The sequence below is a fragment of the Sinocyclocheilus grahami genome, unplaced genomic scaffold (genome assembly GCF_001515645.1).
Source record: "Sinocyclocheilus grahami isolate Dianchi unplaced genomic scaffold, SAMN03320097.WGS_v1.1 scaffold466.1, whole genome shotgun sequence".
NCBI classification, from domain to species: Eukaryota; Metazoa; Chordata; class Actinopteri; order Cypriniformes; family Cyprinidae; genus Sinocyclocheilus; species Sinocyclocheilus grahami.
The window spans coordinates 908,351-923,609 of record NW_015505645.1 but is presented as its reverse complement, the minus strand read 5'-3'; the positions used below and the strand labels follow the sequence as shown (position 1 = coordinate 923,609).

The window sequence follows — 15,259 nt, the reverse complement described above, 5'->3', positions numbered from 1 at the left end:
TTTTTTTTTTTTTTTTGGTAGAGGTCATTCCTGCAGGTTCTCCAATAGCAGAGAGGGAATCGGGTGGGCAGGGGATAAATATAATCTTCTCAGACATGGGCCAGAAAGACAGACAGCAACAGGAGTTGCTCAGCACACACAGTCGTGAACACATATTCACACTCACAGCTACTTATAAAGTGAGCAAATGACACAATCAGTTTGTCGTGGCTTGATGTCTTACATGCATGAACAGAGGACAGATAAGAGGTGTTATTTTAGATAGTTTTATATGCTCTTCTCTCCTTCTCCCCAGCAAACACTTACTAATGCCTGGAGCTCTCAGTTTCACGTAAAAGGTTTTTACCGGATGAGTTCACACAAGCTTGTTTGATTTGTCCTCTAGACATGTCTGAAAATCTGTTATGAGCACATTGACTTCTATTACCAAACAAAACTGTAAATGGAAACTAAGCAATATTCCAAACGATACAATTTTACACAAAAAAGGTTTTGGGTAGATTTGAGGGTAATGTGCTTAATTGAAAACAACAACAACAAAAACCAAACTTTAATTTTTTCTTAATTTTGAGGTGAGATATGATGATGGAAACGTTATTTTTAATCATTTTTTTATTTTATTTGTATCTAAACCAGGGGTGTCAAACTCAATTCCTGGAGGGCCGGAGCCCTGCAGAGTTTAGATCCAACCCTAATTAAATACACCTGATCCAACTAATCAAGTCCTTCAGGCTTATTTGAAAACTACATGCCATGGTATGTGTGTTGGAGCAGGGTTGGAACAAAACTCTGCAGGGCCCCGGCTCTCCAGGAATTGAGTTTGACGCCCCTGGTCTAAACAAAGATGTAGAACCCAGTCTGCCCCTGTATGGTTTAGGTATAAATTTATATTCCATGTGCATGGTATATACCATGTGGTATTTTATTTTGCTTTCTCAGAGGAGTCCTCCAGTTACTGTGGTGGATCTTTTCAATGAATTCAGAGATGGAAGCAGACTTTTGGACCTGCTGGAGGCGTCGAGTGGTCAGAGAATGGTAAGTGTCTGATTCATTAGTGGTCAACTGATTTTTCAAAAACCTATGCTGATATCTAGAGAGCTAAGTGGCCATTGCCCAATATACATACACATCTATACCTTTAATATAGATTAATATTTATTTTGCACAATTATACTCCATATCTGCTCAAAAATGTTTGAAAACAGAAGAATGTGCACTATCCATTGACTAGGTTATTGGTTGATTTGGAACTGACACAAGCTGTTATTTGGTCATGTGGGCATGCTTGATAATCTTAAAATATTGGCAGATATACCATTCTATTACAAAAAACAATAGCAGTTATTTTGTGATAACCACAACCTACCTTCATTTCAGAGCCGGGAAAAAGGAAGGGGGACATTTCAGCACAGAACAAACATTGAGAAAGGTCTAGCGTTCCTTAAGAGGAAATCGGTAAGATGCACCAGCAGTGGCCACAGTGGAAAATACTCATTTTCATGTATCAACACATTAATGGATCAACTCAATTCTTGATTTTTTTCCCCCCACAGGAGAAGGTTTTCAACTCGATTTAACTGTGTGCAATCAATTTAAATTTGTAAGACAGATGTTAATCCTTTTGTGTTGGAACTACATTAATGATTTTTGTTTGTTTTGGAAGGGGATTTTCTGTTCTCAGCATGCATGTATTTTGGATGCTGGACAGGCTAATGAAAGTGAAGATTATTCTGTGCTGCTTTGAAGAACAATATCATTTTTCTTTGCCGCTCCAGCCAACATCATGCACTTCACACAACTGTGTGAAGAAAAGCATTACTTTTAGCTCTGCTGTGTAGAGGTGAAATATCAACTGTTACTGGTATCTGTTACATCATCAAAATCTTTGTCCTGCAGATCAAACTGGTCAACATCAATGTCTCAGACATTATGGACGGGAAACCTTCCATCATTCTGGGTCTCGTCTGGACCATCATCATGCACATTCATGTAAGTTTAGTGTCTCAGTCTAACAGAAGAGATGATACAGATGATATTAGCCCCAAGACTCCAGAAATTCTAATAAAGTGTACTAATATAAAATGTACTTTAAATATACTATAACTGAGAAGAGTGATTGTCAATTTTGTGATTTTTCTGATGGGTATTTTACATTGTTTAGATCGAAGAGTTGGCCAGCACATTGAACTTTAGTTCTCGTCAGTCGTCTCTGGAGTCACTGGCGAGTTTGGATACTCGTTCGACCAGCAGCAGTGCCCGCAGCAGTCCAGTGCCACCCCGTGGTTCACCCCTGCACACCCGTTTCCGCGTATCTGCCAAGAAAGCCCTGCTGCTGTGGGTCAGAGAGCAGTGCCAGAGGTGAGGAACAACCTGCTAGAAGGGATTCTTGGAAACAGTGAGATTCTGTTCTATAAAACCCTATTCTTTTTGCATCTTTCTCAGGGCTGGTTGTACTCTGAATGTGAAGGATTTTAAGGCGAGCTGGAGGAGTGGTGTAGTGTTTTTGGCGATACTTCATGCTCTAAGACCGAATATAGTGAACTTAACCAGAGCCCGAACAAGAACGAACAGACAGAACCTGGAGGAAGCCTTCCACATTGCTGAAAGAGAACTTCACATCCCCAGACTACTAGATCCAGCCGGTAAGTGTGTGTTTGTGCCATGCAAATATATGCTGTGTTGTTTTGCTGTATGTATGCAACAAGCAGTGATAAATTTAGGCTTTTGTTTTCTATATGACCTAATCATAGGAGAATGGTGTATTTGTATTTCAGATGTTGATGTTAGGAATCCTGATGAAAAATCTATTATGACTTATGTTGCTCAGTTCCTGCAGTACTCTAAAGATACTTCTGTTTGTGATGAGGAAATGCAGGTTAGCCACACACACACACACGCACACACACATTGTGCACACTTTTCTCATTGACTTTTTTTTTTGCTGTTTACAATGACTATACCCTAAATCTGGTCTCTTACAGATACTTTTTTGCCATTTTTATATTTTAATAAAAATATTTTCAATTTTCAGTACAACATTTTACTAAAGAGCACTGTCCTAATTCCATGTCCTAAGCATGAAAATAAAGGAATTGTTCAAGCAAAAATTAAAGATCTGTCATAATTTATTCACTCTCTTGTTCAAGCTATTTCTTGAACTGTTCCTTTAAGTGGTGTTAGTAGGGCATCATGATTAATCTAAATAAAACCAAAATTACAATAGTAAAAAAAAAAAATTTTTAATCAGTCAATTTTCTTCAGTTCAATCTCAATTGGAAATTTTCCTCTAAGCATGCATCCTTAGGTTTTACTATATTTGTGTGTATTTTTTTTTTTTTTATATTCACCAAGCATAATATTTCAAAACAAGTAAACAGGACAGTATTCCTCCAATAAATCGAAACGCTCTAGTGACTCTTTATGCTCTCACATCTCTTTTTCTCTTCTTCCTCTGTTTATTTTTCGTTCTGTTTTTTCTCTCTCTATGGTGGTTTAGTATCTCACTCCTCCTCAGCGCCTCTCTCCTGTCAATCTGCCATCAGACTTTACTCCTTCTATAGCTGCGTCACCTTTAAGACAGGTAATTCTATCTGTCTATCTCTCTCTTAGTTTTACAGTAGCTGCTGGATTCCTTAACTGCTTTTTCTCTTTTAGTTTGGTAAAGGTGCATTAGTTTTTGTTATCATTTTGTTACCAGGATTATTCATGAATGTCTATGAAAGGTTCATTTGGACTTGTCTGGCTTGTTGTTTGATCCTAAACCAATGTGTAAATGCAGTATATACTGTACACTCTCAAAAAAGGTACAAAAGCTGTCACTGGAGCAGTATTTTTTCAAAAGGTACACTTTTGTACCTTATTTACCTCTAAATCTTTCTACCTTAAAAGTAAATAGTAGTACCCAAAGTGTACATATTAGTACCTAAATGGTACATATTAGTACTTTTTGAAAGGTCTGCCCTTTTTGACTGAACTTTTCTTTTTTTTTTACTGTGGTCCACTTGTGTAATTTTTACTTGAACTGGTCTCTGATCAGGCTCACCTGTTAATGCCCTGTCCAATCAAATCAGGCCCTCCCAAATCACCTGAGACAGCTAGAGCAGCTGCCCCTGGGGTAAAATATCAACCCTGTCCTCTTTTAAGATGCCCCCTATGATGCTCAGTAACTACTAGTGTCTTGCATGTATAAACATGCTAATAACTGTAAACTCAATTACTGTATGAAGATAACCCCAGACATTACAGAGATAATCCACGGAATTAAAGATAATTTATTTAATAAAGCAGATCTTGTGTTTGAGGACTCTAATACACTCAACTTGAGCGTTTGTGGTACATAAACAAAAGCTTTTTAATTACAGACATGCTGAGAAAGTTGGTTTGTGTTAAGAACTTGCTTCCTCTAGAGGACTGCAGTACTAAACTCTGCTTTACTGTTTAGTATGTAATGCAAATAGTGTTTAACTTGTGCACAGCTTTAATCCCATTTTAATCCATATCATTTACCTCATATGGAATATGAAAATATTTTTTGTTTTGTATACCTTGATTATAATGGCACCATAAAGTACTTCTAAAAAAAAAATCAAAGGCTGTGTCCAAAATCGCATACTCTTTGAGTCTGAGTAGGTACTTCTTTTGAATAAGTAATGAAAAAAGCATGTTCTATAGTCCATGTTGGTATGTGTCATGTGACTTTCGAGCATCCGTTGCATTGCTTAGTACAGGGGTGTCAAATTCATGCTGCATTCACGCCATGTTGTAATTACTGTGAATTCGAGATGACAACACGTGACGTTCTACTTGGAGCTGTTCACACCCTTGGACTTGATAGTGCAATAGTCCGAGTCCAAGGGTTCCTAAACATAGCACCTAATGAATGAGGTGGTCAGGGTGTACAAGTTGTAGCTCTCAGAAAACTCCCAGTTCACAAGTTGTAATTATGAGTTCTACGAGGATGTGAACGCTTTTTACAAGTTGGTATCTCGTAATCACTGTAATTATTATATGGTATGAATGCACCTTCAATTCATGGATACTATTTTATTTTGCCTACTATTTTATGAAAACTGTGAATTCGGACATGCTACTCTTTACACATAATGTTTTTATATTACTATACAGTAGGGCAGTATGCAATTTTTTTTTTTATTTGTTGATCTTTCCTTTTTGTTCCTATCTGTCTAGACCTCAGCCAATCAGAAGGCGCAGGAGGTCACATGCTGGTTGGATCAGGCCTATCAGGAGCTGATAGAGGGGTGGGACTCCACTGAAGGAGAGAGCTATGCTGAGAGATACCAAGTAAGACCTAAATTCTTATTCTTTGATATAATCTTATTTTAATGAAATAAAAGTCCACACTGCTGAATGAAACAAGATGCACTAAAGTTATTCTGGGAAATACATTATTTCATTTGATTGAATTGATTTATTTATTTGCAAATAATGTAACAAATTTTTTGTTCCAGAAAAATATTTTATTCCAGTTTTTTTTAAATCTATTGAATATGTTGAGATACTGAATTATGATATCCTATAAACGAAATGAACACATTTTTAGATTTGCGCCTGTTTTTGTTGTACATGATTATTTGCTATTGTTGTTGATTTGTTTCCATTAATATTTATATGATTTCGTGTCAGGTCTTCCACACCTTCATTGTGTCCTTTAACGAACAGCGGCGGCCTGTAATGCCGTTACTAACCGCGATGAAGAGGACTCCTCATCTCAGTGCAGAGCAGAAAGCTCTCAGACGAGCATGGGATGCTCTCGCTGAGAAGGTCAGAGGTCACTGCATCACAGAAACTTTCTTGGTTGTGTTACTTTTGATGGGTTTTATTAATCTATTTTGAGTATTCGAATGCATGTCATCTAAATGGATGCAGTTTCCTCCTAGTGTATAGAAATTCACACAGTAGAAATCTTATGCTAATTTGCACTGATATATGTGTCTGTGGTAGCTGCGTGAGTATAAAACAGAGCTAGACCTGAGTCTCCCACCCCCACTGGACACCGTAGGGCGCTGGTTATTGCGTATTGAAGAGGTTTTATCTGCTGAAGAAGGTGAGCCAATAGATCATGCCCGAGCCGCAGAGGAGGCCCGGGAGAGACTCGAGCTACTAAAGGTTTGACTGACTTCCTTATGTTAATTTTATTATGCCTATAGAGCCGTTCAGTTATGAAAATGTAAGTAATGTCACATTTCTGCCTGTGTGTTTATCTGCAGGTGTGTTTGGAGGAGATGCCACATCATATCAAGAGGTTTAATATGTTTCAAAAAACAAATGAGTTTGGAGAAACTCTGGTGCCGACAGACAAGATGGAAGAGATGAAGAGAAGGTGAGTTTGGTTGCTTAATCAGACATGAGTCCGATTGCAAATGAAACAGCATCACTTTTAATTGCAGTATTTGCTGTTCATAAAATGCAGCAAACTATTTAATTGTTTTGTGTATGCATCCATTTTCCAGGTTCACCGGAGTCCGTGTAACAGCTAAATATCATGGTATTAAGCTGGAGTACCATGAGTGCAGACACACAGTGTTAGACCTGCTGAATCAACTCAACATTAAACTGCGATCTTGGAAAAGAGCCTACATTTCCCAGGAGGCTGTTCGTGTGTTAATGCAGGACTGGAATGTGAGTGAGAATTTTAGTGAAGTCAAAGTGTCAGAATGCGAAAAATATTTTTGCTCCTGGGCATTGCTTAGCAATTAAAATTAAACATTGAAGTCTGAAATTGTGGATGCTTTAAGCGTTGATCATAATGAATGTTTTTAGGAGACTGTGAACAAACAGGAACTGACTTCTTTGCTAGATGGAGCCCTCCATAGACTCAAACTAATCGCCAACAAATACACCAGCAAGGCTGCCTTGGGTAATACAAAGGAACTGTGTATGCATGCTCCTAAATGACCATAAAATTACAGTGTAAATAAGTACGAAATGACAATAAAAAACTATAGATGTATGAAGAACTGTAAAACTGTTAAAAATGTATCCTCTGCATTTTTGTGAAAAGTCTTGTTACTGAACAATCAATAATTATTTGTATTCTGATGTCTGCTTCAGCTGGAGACTCGACTCAGGTAAATCATCAGGTGGCTGATCTGGAAGCAGATGTGACAGTGACTCTGGAGGGTGTACGGATGGTGAGGGGTACTATGGGCCGTGTTTTGGCAGCATGGGACTCTTACAGTGATATCTACACCTCATTGCGCGCATGGCTGGAGCAGGGTCCACATGGCCAGCGACACAGGCAGAGAACAGAGGTGAACAAACACATGTATAGAGAAAAATCTGAATTTACTTTGTTATTGAAGTTACTGTCAATCCATGCTCTGGGTAGACAAAACTCAAATATTTTTAATGGCTGTTCGTGTTTTTTGTTTTGTTTTGTTTTTTAATGTAAACATGCCCTCTCATTGGTTTCCAAGGTGGCATTATCAGTAATGTCAGAGTGGAGTTCTCGCCAAGCTCACCTGAATGAGGTGGCCAACTACTTGACAGAGGTCACAGACCCACAGTCTAGTCGCGCTATTTCAGATGAACTCTGCAAGATAAATCTACTCTGGGCTGACTTTGCCAAAACAGCCCAATTTGTAAGTTACCCATCATGTTCAAACTTAGATACTCCATGTGCAACCATAATCATAAAACAAAGTATTAAAAAACGTGTGCTTATCTTGAATAGGAACAATACATTGTTTTGTCTGATTGCATTGGACAGAGATATAAAATAGATTGCCTTTTGTAGTATTTTGAAGCAAGTTGTATATTTTCAGTCTTTAGTTGAGGAGCCCAGTGCTGACCCATCTAGTGCTCAGACAGTTCAGTCTCTGATAAGGGAGGCCACTCAGTTACTGAAAGAACCTGTGGAGGTGGTTTCTGGATCACTACGTACTTACACAAAGAGACTACAGGTATGCATACATGTTTTTATGAATGTGTGTATGTCACACATACATAAAAACACACAATATATACTTCATATTCCCTGCTTTTTTATTAGTATGCATTTGTGGTTTTGTTGCTTTGTCTTTTTGTTTTCTAAATTTAAGAATAGATCAAGTAGGATTTAACTTAAAATGGTTATTTCTTCCAGCTTATGATGACGAAAATAAAGGATGTGGATCTAGAAGCCCTCTCGCCATCTCTAGACTGCTCTCCAGAAACCCTGAGCAAACTTCAGCAAGCTATACCTGAAGTAAGCAAACGCATTGCTTTGGTTGGCCCTTTAGGTCTTCATTTGCATTGTGTTACTTTTCTTGCCTTTGTGTATGCGATCAAATTGTATAGTATCATATTAGCAGAATATCACGTTTTTAAAATGTTAATCTAACACTAATAATCTTTACTGATGTCTGTATGCATTTCTGTTTTTTTGTGTGTATTTCTAGGTCTTGCAGACACTGTGTGAGGCAGAGCAGGTGTGTGATGAGCTGCGCGTGAGTGTGAGTGGGTTGGATGGGCGTCTTGCTGAACTGTTACACTGGGAGATGGAAGCCAGTGAGTTGTATCAGCTCCTGAAGGAGGAAACACACAGGCAGAGAAGAGGGCAAGACCCCAGAGCACGGGTGAGTGTCTACAAGCAACACAAAATATTCATACATCACTTTACTTAGCTGATTTGGAATAAAGGGCTCTTCTCTCTTGCCCTGTAGCTGTTGATTTCAAGGGGTCTACAGTTAGAGGGTCAGGTGGTTATGGAGGAGCAGGATCTACAGGTGATGGTCATGACTAGTCAAAAGACTTCACCACTGCAGTATCTCATCGTATCCACCACGCAGGACAGAGTCCGCACTGCTGTTGAAAAGTCACAGGTCTGTCGACTGCTTTTAGATTAACAACACCTTTAAAAAAAAAGTTTATCTATAGCATTGGATCAGCTCTTTCAATAATTATCAGTTATGCCATAAATTATGTTTTCTGTTATTTTCCTTTAATTCCTAGGAATGAGTAACCTTGTTTCAGAATTGCACGCAAATGAATTATGATTTTGACATTTTGCTAAATCTCAACAGGAAGCCATAGGGATGCTCAGCTCTTTAGGGGCTTGCAGAGACAGAAGCCCTGTTAGAGACCAGCCCCCTTCCAAGATCTTTGTACAGTATCATGAGATAGAGGAAGAGTCCCAAACCCAAAAACCCTCCTTCCAGCCTATCTCTCCATCAGGAGCCTCTGGCCAAACAGAACCTCAGCCTGCAGTCAGGGCCAAAGTCCCAAAATATTCTCAAATACCCTCAGAGGTATCTTCTCAAGTTGTAGACCTGAAGACCCAGCCTTGTAGTCAGACTGTGCCTATGATTGTTGTACAAGACTATGAAGTGGAGAAAAGTAGTCCAGAACCACAAATGCACCCCTGTATGCAAGTGAAAGACTCTCAGTCCATTAAAGTTAAGTCACAGAAAGTCCATGCTCAAACAAAAATCGACATAGAGCATCATGTAGAAAGCCAGATATCTTTACCACAACCTGTGACACAACAACAGACAGAAAACCAGGGGCAGGTGCAAGGTCCAGTAGCTAGCCAACCCTCACAGAACCTACAACAAGCAGAATCACAAGTACATAATGAACAACAATTAGCAACACAGCCATATGTGCACATACAGCAACAAGAGAAAACTCAGCTTGCAAAACAGCAGAAGGTTCAACCACAAGTACCAATCCAGTCAGAGCCTCAGGGCCAACTAGAAACACAAACACAGCAAGCTCCAAAGCAGCAGAGGAAAGTTAAGAAGTCCCAGGCACATCTGCAGAACAGACCTTGGCTTCAGCAGAAGAGTCAATTGGAAAATGTTACCCAAAAACCAGCACCACAGTTGGTGCCGCAATCTCAGTCAGAGCCTGAGGACAAATGCCAATTAAGTTCTCAAACACCACCACAGAAGATAGTGACTGTTAGCTCACCTAGCTCAAAAAGCATTGTTGAGAGTGATGAGAAAGACCTGAAGCCAGCTCAGCCTATTGCACAAGAGAAACCTCTTGTAGTAACACGAAAACTACCTCAAACTTTGCCAGCAGTTCCAGCACAATCAACGACTCAAAAACAAACACTACAGACAGTGACTGTTCCGATTCATAAACAAGTATTAACCCAACCTCAGCCCTCTTTATCAACTCAAGCTCAAACAACTACACAACAACTACAAGCTACTGCACCCATTAAGCAACAAAAGCAACCTCAAGTGATGATCCAGAAACAGGCTCAATCTCAATCCATGACACCCATGCAACCACAGGTTATGGCCCAATGGCAGCCACAACAGACTATTGCTAAAACTCATCCTGCAGTGCCACAACCACAAAGATTTTCAGTGGCCCAAACAATGCCTCAAGGCACTTCCGGACCAGCCCAACAGTACCAAGCATCACCCATTCAACCACAAATAATATTGCAGAGACAACAGTCACCACATGGTGTAGTGCAGGCTCAGTCCCAGCAACCCACAATGTACAATCCGACTGTAATTTCCCCTCAACCTAAAGGTGCATCCCCCATAAAACCCAGAATCATCTCTATGCCTCGACCCCAGATGCCTGTTCAATCTCAAACCCAAACTCAGGTCAAAGCACAGGGAAGTGCACCACTTATGATTCAACCTCAGGGGCAACCCCAGTGGTATCAACCAGGAGACGTCACCCAAACATACCCCAAAGTCCAAGGACCAATTTCTGTTGCTGCCCAGATGCAGTCACTGGCCCATTTCCAAACTCATCCCCAACCTCAAAGTATCCCTCCAGCTCAACCTCAGCAGTGGTCACCAATAAGACCAGGCATAGTGGCCCAGACCTACCCCACTGTCCAAGTTCCAGGTCAGGTAGTCCACCCTCAGTCTCAAATGGCAGTTTACCCTAAAAACCAACCGCAATCACAGCCTCAACAGTGGCCCTCTGCTAGACCTGAATCACCTTGGTGTCAATCACAGATGAGACCCCAAGGTCCAGCCCAGCATATGGTTTCCTCACAGCACTGGAGGCCTGTCAGTCCAGTATACCCCGGGTCTGAAACCCAAGGGACCATAGGACCACATTCTCAGTCCCAATATCAAGCCCCACCAAGGCAGCCAAGCCCTCAATGGCAGTGGGGTCCAGTCCGGCCAGAACATCAGTTTCAAGTCTCTTCCCAGACTACGTTCCATGGTGGTCCCCCGCCAGTAGCTCCATGGAATCAACCACCTGCTCAAGCTCCTATAAGACCTCAGATTCCACAACAGCCTCAGCAAAGTCAGCAAAAGTGGAGTTCATCCAGGCCAGAGGCCCCATCTGAAACCCTTATCCAAAGCCAAGCTCCCCAGGCAGAGCTTCAGTCCCAAGATCTGATGCCCCAACAGCAGTCAGCTCCTCGGGTTAAGCAGTCAGCTCTTGCCCAGGCACCCCCTCAAGCCTACACTGAGGCTTATATAAAGGCACAGGCCCTGGTTAGAAATAGATTTGAGGAAGCCAAGCACTGTCTTCAAGAGCATATTATAGAAGCAATCAGTGTATTCAAGGACAAGCGAATGACGAACGAACAGGCATCAGTTAAGGAGGTTTGTCCATTTTAGTCATGAGTTAGTTTGCTTGTTTTCCTCAAGTGTTTGCAAGAGCTAAAAAAAAGCCTAATATGATTAAACTATATTGTTGTGCCTGTATCTTTTATAAGAGATGGTGGTTAATTTCCCCAAGTATCTGTGTTGGGATGAGTTAGTTTGCTTGTTTTCCTCAAGTGTTTGCAAGAGCTAAAAAAAGCCTAATATGATTAAACTATATTGTTGTGCCTGTATCTTTTATAAGAGATGGTGGTTAATTTCCCCAAGTATCTGTGTTGGGTTTTTTTTTTTTTTAGGAGACGCTTCGGACTCTGGACCCTGAACTTCTTGAAGAGTTCTTGAGAGCTGCAGAAGGGATGGAAGCTTTCTGCACCCCATCTGAAATAAGAGACATGGAGTTTTTCACACAATCCGTTAGAACACAGTGGAAGGTATCTGTATAGTAATATTAGTGCTTGTTTGTCTATATCTGCAGTGTGACTTTAATATTATTAACCATTTTTTATTTAGATACTAACTGAAATGCTCTACACTGTATTAAACTGATTGTATGTGAAGTTACAAACATTAAGAGGTTGTCTGCTTGCTGTTGTGTTTTTTTTATTTGATTAATATTTTTAGGCTGTTCGAGTGCAAATATCAGAATTTTTGAAGCAACTCCGATTTGAGCTAACCCGCCTGCATTTTAACCGTGTGGTGGAGACATGTGAGATAAACTTTAAGAGGGAAAAACTCAACCTTAGGCCTGAATCAATATCAGAATCAAAAGAAGAGGTAAAGTTACAGCTACCCTGACCACGGAGCATGGAACAGTCATATGGACAAATGGGTGTGGGGATGAAAATCTCTTAGCTACGTTTTATTTCCTCCTTTGTTTTATAAATTAAACGTTTGCTTTTGGTGTCAATTAATCCCTTCTAATTCGTGTCTTTCCTCTTAACCACATCACTACTCACTTGCTTGGCACATGGCACAACCTTAAACTTAGCTTAAAAATACTGCAAAATAAAACAACAGTGGAAAGTAAATAAATTAAAGTAGCATTAAATAGTGTAAGTAAATAAAATGATAAATGATAAGATATGAGTAAAAATAACAAAAAATATACATATAAGTAGGTAAAAAAAAATTCCCCTCTCTCTCTTCCTGCAGGCTTGTTTGTCTGAGGAGGACAGTCTGGCAGAGGCAGGACAGCAGCTAGAAGCTCTGAAGGAGTTGTGTGATACTTTGAGCCCTGAGGACGCACACAGGCTCGCACAAGCCCAACTCGGAGAATGTGAAAGACAGCTTGCTGCCATCCAGCGGCAGTTCAGTGGAGACAGAGATACATCTCCACCAAACACTGGGTAACAGAAAAAGCCTCTCACATATCGGTTATTTTAGTCTGATGAAACAATTTTAGCATAAATGTATAAATTTTTCAATACCTAATAGTTTACAAACAGAGCAAACAAAAGAGCCACTCACTCAGAAAGCACCAACAGTCCCACCACCACCTGAGAAGCCCAAACAGGTTATTGTTTCAGAGGTACAACTATATGATTATTTTATAGAACTTATGTTTTAAACTTATATAATTTTATCTAAAACTTTTGGTACATTTTGTTTTAGGCTGTTACACCTGTTAGCCCCCAGCAAACGAAATCTGTGGAGAAGAGAGAGATAGTGAAACAAACGAGTACAGAAGACGACAGGTATGGATATAAAAAGAGAATATCTATGTGTTTCTGTAAATGATTGCATGTGATATTGTTTCAGAATCTTATGGTTTATGCCTTTTTCTTGAACTGCTTAGGTACCGCAGCTCCAGATTTGCATTACAGGCTCAGTTAAACAGAAATGAGCAATGCATGCTTGGAGATCGTACCTCAGAATCAGTCACTCCCACAGACCTGCAGAAACGACTGAGAGAATTAAAGGTAATGCACAGTGTTTTGTTTAAAAGTTGGCCATTTGATATTATTATGAATTTTCAAATGACAATTACTATAAAAGTCAGGCCATAGAAACTAAAATAACTGCCACGGAAATTATTCCATTTTAACCCTCTTTTTTTTTGTTTAAGTCTCTGTGGGATGAGACTGAGTCTCTGTGGAAGGAGTATGAAGCGCTGTGTATGCAATGTGTTCAGTACAATGAACGAGCTGTTGAGCAAGACCGCATGGAGCTCACTGTCCGGTGGAGAGAGCAGAGGTCACAGTTACAGGGCAGGTATGTGTGTGCATTCTGAAAACATCCCTGTCATATGCGTGTTCAGACATGACATTACACTGATTTTTCAGAGCAGTACAAGCTTTAATGTGTGTTTAATGTTAATTTAAATGTTAAATGTTTAATTTAAAATTAGTGAGCTGAAATTAATATTCAGATAAAATCATATTACAGCTTCTTGTGTTCACTTTCACTCTGTACAACCCAAAGAATCATGATCTGCTCAAATTAAAGAGTTCCTGAGAAAATACCCTGTAGCCAGAACTTGAGTGTGTGTGTGTGTGTGTCTTGTGTTTGTTAAATATGTCTGAATTCTGTCAGGGTGGATTCACTGGGAGCAGCACTTGAGCTCATGGACTCTATTAAGCTGAAGATCTCTGAGATTTCTGAAAGGCTGGACAGTTTCATCAAAGAGCCCAAAGACATTAAGGGATATATACTAGCTAACCCTGCCATTTTGAGAGATGTGAAGGTGAGAGACTATAGAGCTATTGTTTTTAATATTTTTACATTATTCATAATTATATTCACTTATTCTATTTTTATGTACACTGAGCAAATTAAAAGAGAAATTTACAAGAACTTAAATGCCATTTTATTTGTTAATGTCATTAGTTTTATCTTTCCCATGCAACAAATAATAAAATATATAATATAAATAATATAGGTATTGTTTTTAATATTTTAGTATTATTCATAATAATATTTACTAATTTGTATTTTATTATTTGCAATTAATTTGAATCATCTATCAGTGCTTTGTGCAGTTACTATTTAAATATAATATAATATAATATGATCTGAGAGACAAGAATGTTTCATGTAAAGTATTTAGTAGTAATTTCACTGCATGTAAACTAAGTTATATGCCTCCATCCCATTTTTATCTAAATATCTACCTCTCCCTCTTATTTTCAGGACTTAGATGAAAGTATCCAGACAGAGATGGACCGTCTGTCTCGATTCGACTCTGAGCCCAGTCATCTAGACCTGCGGGACCGATCACCTCTGACCCAGGTGGTTCTGAACCACAGATCCAGCCTGGACCGGCTCAGGCAACAAGTGCGCAAGAGTGACGCTGCTGCCCGTGCTCTCGACCGCTTCCTCATGTCCCTTCGCACTGTGGAGCTTGATGTCTCTTCTGTGCAAAGTGCCCCCAGCAATGATGCAGTGGTCCTGCAGGACAGCAGGTCCAAGCTGGCACTAATCAGAAAGGGAGTCAGCAGCCTTAAGGATAAGGCTCCACAGCTGGACCAGCTTTTAGGTGGAGCACAGCTTGAAGTGACACAGGATGGGAGACCTGTTTCCTGTTTGGACATGGTGGGGGTACTGGTTCACAGGGTGGAAGAGGCAGATGATCGACTGATGATTCGACAGAATGAGCTCCAGAAGGAACAGCAGAACCAGAGCCACGGTCTGAGGGGGAAGACTATGCAGGCTGAGTTGAGGAAGGTGCAGGTGGCAGCAGAAAAACAGGGTCTAAAAGATCCCACCATGCCAGCTGTGCAACACCG

General features: G+C 40.0%; 1 protein-coding gene across 1 annotated transcript in view; it reads left to right on the top strand.

The window, feature by feature from the left end:
* Nucleotides 1–15,259, top strand: part of LOC107553183 (nesprin-2-like) — a 91,894-nt gene that overhangs the window by 3,775 nt on the left and 72,860 nt on the right. Inside the window, 29 exon segments of the mRNA XM_016235316.1 lie at nt 940–1,035; nt 1,378–1,455; nt 1,897–1,989; nt 2,162–2,358; nt 2,443–2,642; nt 2,775–2,875; nt 3,497–3,580; nt 5,188–5,301; nt 5,644–5,781; nt 5,962–6,126; nt 6,228–6,340; nt 6,471–6,639; nt 6,781–6,877; nt 7,072–7,271; nt 7,437–7,601; nt 7,785–7,922; nt 8,105–8,206; nt 8,400–8,576; nt 8,664–8,822; nt 9,024–11,534; nt 11,831–11,965; nt 12,156–12,308; nt 12,687–12,880; nt 12,969–13,062; nt 13,146–13,228; nt 13,330–13,453; nt 13,600–13,745; nt 14,067–14,217; nt 14,664–15,259. Coding sequence (XP_016090802.1) covers nt 940–1,035; nt 1,378–1,455; nt 1,897–1,989; nt 2,162–2,358; nt 2,443–2,642; nt 2,775–2,875; nt 3,497–3,580; nt 5,188–5,301; nt 5,644–5,781; nt 5,962–6,126; nt 6,228–6,340; nt 6,471–6,639; nt 6,781–6,877; nt 7,072–7,271; nt 7,437–7,601; nt 7,785–7,922; nt 8,105–8,206; nt 8,400–8,576; nt 8,664–8,822; nt 9,024–11,534; nt 11,831–11,965; nt 12,156–12,308; nt 12,687–12,880; nt 12,969–13,062; nt 13,146–13,228; nt 13,330–13,453; nt 13,600–13,745; nt 14,067–14,217; nt 14,664–15,259 — 6,773 coding nt within the window.